The 3570-nt window shown below is 37.8% G+C and overlaps 1 protein-coding gene across 1 annotated transcript in view; it reads right to left on the bottom strand.

Annotated features, from left to right (window-relative positions):
* LOC107700308 (transmembrane protein 131-like) overlaps nt 1-3570 on the bottom strand; it is a 60205-nt gene that overhangs the window by 35836 nt on the left and 20799 nt on the right. The window contains exons 5-7 of the mRNA XM_016501931.1: nt 3248-3371; nt 3058-3174; nt 2405-2509 (exon numbers count right to left, since the gene is read on the bottom strand). Of these exons, the coding sequence (XP_016357417.1) occupies nt 2405-2509; nt 3058-3174; nt 3248-3371 (346 nt within the window). The remainder of the gene's footprint in view (nt 1-2404; nt 2510-3057; nt 3175-3247; nt 3372-3570) is intronic.

Genomic DNA, 3570 nt, shown 5'->3' with positions numbered 1-3570 from the left:
GTTCATATGAAGAGATTTCTTTTATTTGTGTTATTTATTTGATTTGGGGCTTGTTTTAAAATAAAAATAAATAGTTGTGTTATTTACATTTACATTATATTTTGTTATTTAGCAAACGCTTTTGTCCAAAGCGACTTACAAATGAGGACAATAGAAGCAATCAAAACCAACAAAAGCGCAATAATATGCAAGTGCTATATTATTATATTATTATAGTGTTATATTTCAATTTCACAAAGAAACATGCAGCATTTTGTCCAAGCAATAATAAAAGGACACATTTAATTTATAATTTGTCTTAAATCTCATTTTGTTAAAAAAACAAAATCGTGAATCGAATCGAATCGTGAGTTGAGTGAATCGTTACATCCCCTAAGTTTTGGCTGAACTATCCCACATCCATTCACACACGCTCCTCACTGTTAAAATAAGAATGTGGGGCATCTTGTGCCAGCAGATAAGATCTCGGGAGGAATAGCGGCTGATATTCAGCTATCATTCAGCACAAGAGAGAGTGAAACTGCAGTGGCTTGATCCAAACGCAGAGCTCAATCTGAATGTGGCTGCGACAAACGAAGCGCGTCTATATTTAAACTTGTTTATGAGAGCCGAGATCCAGCAGAACACCTGTAGGACATAAAACAGACGATCGCCTACCTCTGACAAACCATCGACACGGAGAAGAAATAACACAGTCATGCAGGTGTGTAGTGTGAAGATTATAGAGACGGGTAAACAGCAATGCTTAGAGTATTACGCACACTACCAGACAAACGTTTTTGAACAGTAAGATTTGCAATGTTTTTAAAGAAGTCTCTTCTGCTCACCAAGCCTGCATTTATTTGATCAGAAATACAGCAAAAGCAGTAATATTGTGAAATATTTTTACTATTTAAAATAACTGCTTTCTATTTGAATATCTGTTAAACTGTAATTTATTTCTGTGATGCGCAGCTGTATTTTCAGCATCATTACTCCAGTCTTCAGTGTCACGATCTTCAGAATGTTGCTCAAGAAACATTTGTTATTATTATTATTACTATTTAAAACAGTTGAGTACATTTTTTCAGGATTCTTTGATGAATAGAAAGATCCAAAGATCAGCATTTATCTGAAATATAAAGCTTTTGTAATATTATACACTATTCCATTCAAAAGCTTCAGTTTCATTTTTTTGGGGGGGGAAAGAAATTAATACTTTTATTTAGCAAGGATGCTTTAAATTTATCAAAAGTGATGATAAAGACATTTATAATGTTACAAAAGATTTCTATTTCAGATAAATGCTGTTCTTCTGAACTTTCTATTCATCAAAGAAACCTGAACAAATTCTACTCGGCTGTTTTCAACATAATAATAATAATAATAATAATAATAATGATAATCAGAAATGTTTGTTGAGCAGCAAATCAGAATATTAGAATGATTTCTGAAGATCATGTGACACTGAAGACTGGAGTAATGATGCTGAAAGTTCAGCTTTGATCACAGAAATAAATTGCTTTTTACTATATATTCACATAGAAAAGTTATTTTTAAAAAACACACACAAATGCAAAAATGCGTTGTGTGTGAACGGGCCCTAATGCAGTAAGTTTTGCTTTCTCTGCAGGCTGTAGGAAAAATATCAACAAGAACAAGACTCATCAAGAGTCATGTGGGATTGCATGAGTGTCTCTCCTTTGTGTGTGTGTGTGTGTGTGTGTGTGTGTTTGTGTGTGTGTGCTTGCGTGTGTGTCTCTGTGTGTGTGTGTGTGTGTGTGCTTGCGTGTGTGTCTCTGTGTGTGTGTGTGCTTGCGTGTGTGTCTCTGTGTGTGTGTGTTTGCGTGTGTGTGCTTGCGTGTGTGTCTCTGTGTGTGTGTGTGTGTGTGTGCTTGCGTGTGTGTATTTCTTGTGTGTGTGTGTGTGTGTGTGTGTGTGTGTGTGTGTGTGTGTGTGTGTGTGTGTGTGTGCTTGCGTGTGTGTGTGTGCTTGCGTGTGTGTGCGTGTCTCTCTGTGTGTGTGTGTGCTTGCATGCGTGCGTGTCTCTGTGTGCGTGCTTGAGTGCGTCTCTGTGTGTGTGTGTGTGTGTGTGTGTGCTTGCGTGCGTGTCTCTGTGTGCGTGCGTGAGTGCGTCTCTGTGTGTGTGTGCGTGTCTCTGTGTGTGTGCGTGCGTGTGTCTGTGTGTGTGTATGTCTCTGCGTGCGTGCGTACGTGTGTGTGTGTCTCTGTGTGTGTGTCTCTCTGTGTGTGAGTGTGTGTGAGTGTTAATGGCTATGACAGTAATAGGAAACAGAAGCACTCAGCTGTCGCTGGACCTCATTCGTCATCCAGCACAAAGGATAGTACACAAAAAAAGATCATCTGCGTGTTTAAGCACACCACAGCACTAAGCAAAAAGCAGATCCACACACATGACGCATACCTGAGTTTGTGTTAGATTAATGCTCTGTATGTGGGGGAATAACAGAACGCTGTCTTTTCTATGGACGTCCTTGACTGACCCCCCATGGACACCAACCCCAAAAACCTGAGAGAGAGAAACAAAACTCATTTCATGATATATGAATGATGTCATAAATGCACACACCACCAGTGTGAACCGCCGTTCCTCAATATTTAAAATCTTTTAATAAAATGTTTTATGCTTAAATGCTTGAAGTTAGTTTTGCAGAGAAATTTAAATTGAGCTTGTTATTACATATTATATATATGTTATTACATATTATATATATATAACTGATTAAATGTAATCTGGATTGCGTAATCAGATTCCAAAAATTAAGTACTTGTAATTAGATTACATTTTAAAATACTCGTAATCAGACTACAGTTACTTTTTTATTGAATACATGATTACATATTATTCATGTAATCAAGTCTTTGTCTTTGGAAGGCTTTTGTCTTTCAGACACATTAAAATGCACAAATTCACGTTATTTCTTATTTACATGTAATGCAGGGATTCCAAGACGTTTTTTGTCTTTAACCAAATAGATTTACAGCACTTGAGATTTTAAGCTCATTGCCCCTCAGTGAAAAAGTGCCGGTGTAACAGTAGACTTCTGTAAAACTTGCCTGGTATGATATCAGCCCATGGGTTGATGTGTTAATAAATAAAGTGATTTCTTCATTGCCCTCCACTGTGGGGAGGAAAACGATTTTAAAAGATGTTCTCCCTCTGGGTGGAATCACCTGTAACGCAAAATAAAACGCACTCTGAGCAAGAATACTTTTATATGGGACAATGAATGGGGTGCATACTTACCCTTCTGTGGAAGGAAGGCATGTGAAAATGTCTGCTGGATGTAAACACAGAGAGCAGAGAGACTGGGAGCTCTGGGCTGGGGTTGTGGATATATACGGTTTCGGCTCTCGGTAGCCCCAGCGGCCTGCAGAACAATCCAAAATCACATGCATCATTAACCCTCTGCTGTTGTTCGGTCATTTTAGACAGAAAAAAAAAATTTTTTCAAATTAAAAAAAAAAATCGCTACTTCATCGGAATGGTATTAAACTTGGTGACTTTTATGGCAGTCGCTATGTGACCCCCCCCAAAAAATCGTGGACTTGATTCGAAAAAAGCTAAAT

The sequence above is a fragment of the Sinocyclocheilus anshuiensis genome, unplaced genomic scaffold (assembly GCF_001515605.1).
Source record: "Sinocyclocheilus anshuiensis isolate Anshui unplaced genomic scaffold, SAMN03320099.WGS_v1.1 scaffold326, whole genome shotgun sequence".
Lineage (NCBI taxonomy): Eukaryota > Metazoa > Chordata > Actinopteri > Cypriniformes > Cyprinidae > Sinocyclocheilus > Sinocyclocheilus anshuiensis.
Note: the sequence above shows the minus strand (reverse complement) of the source record. Positions and strands in the feature narration are given on the sequence as shown.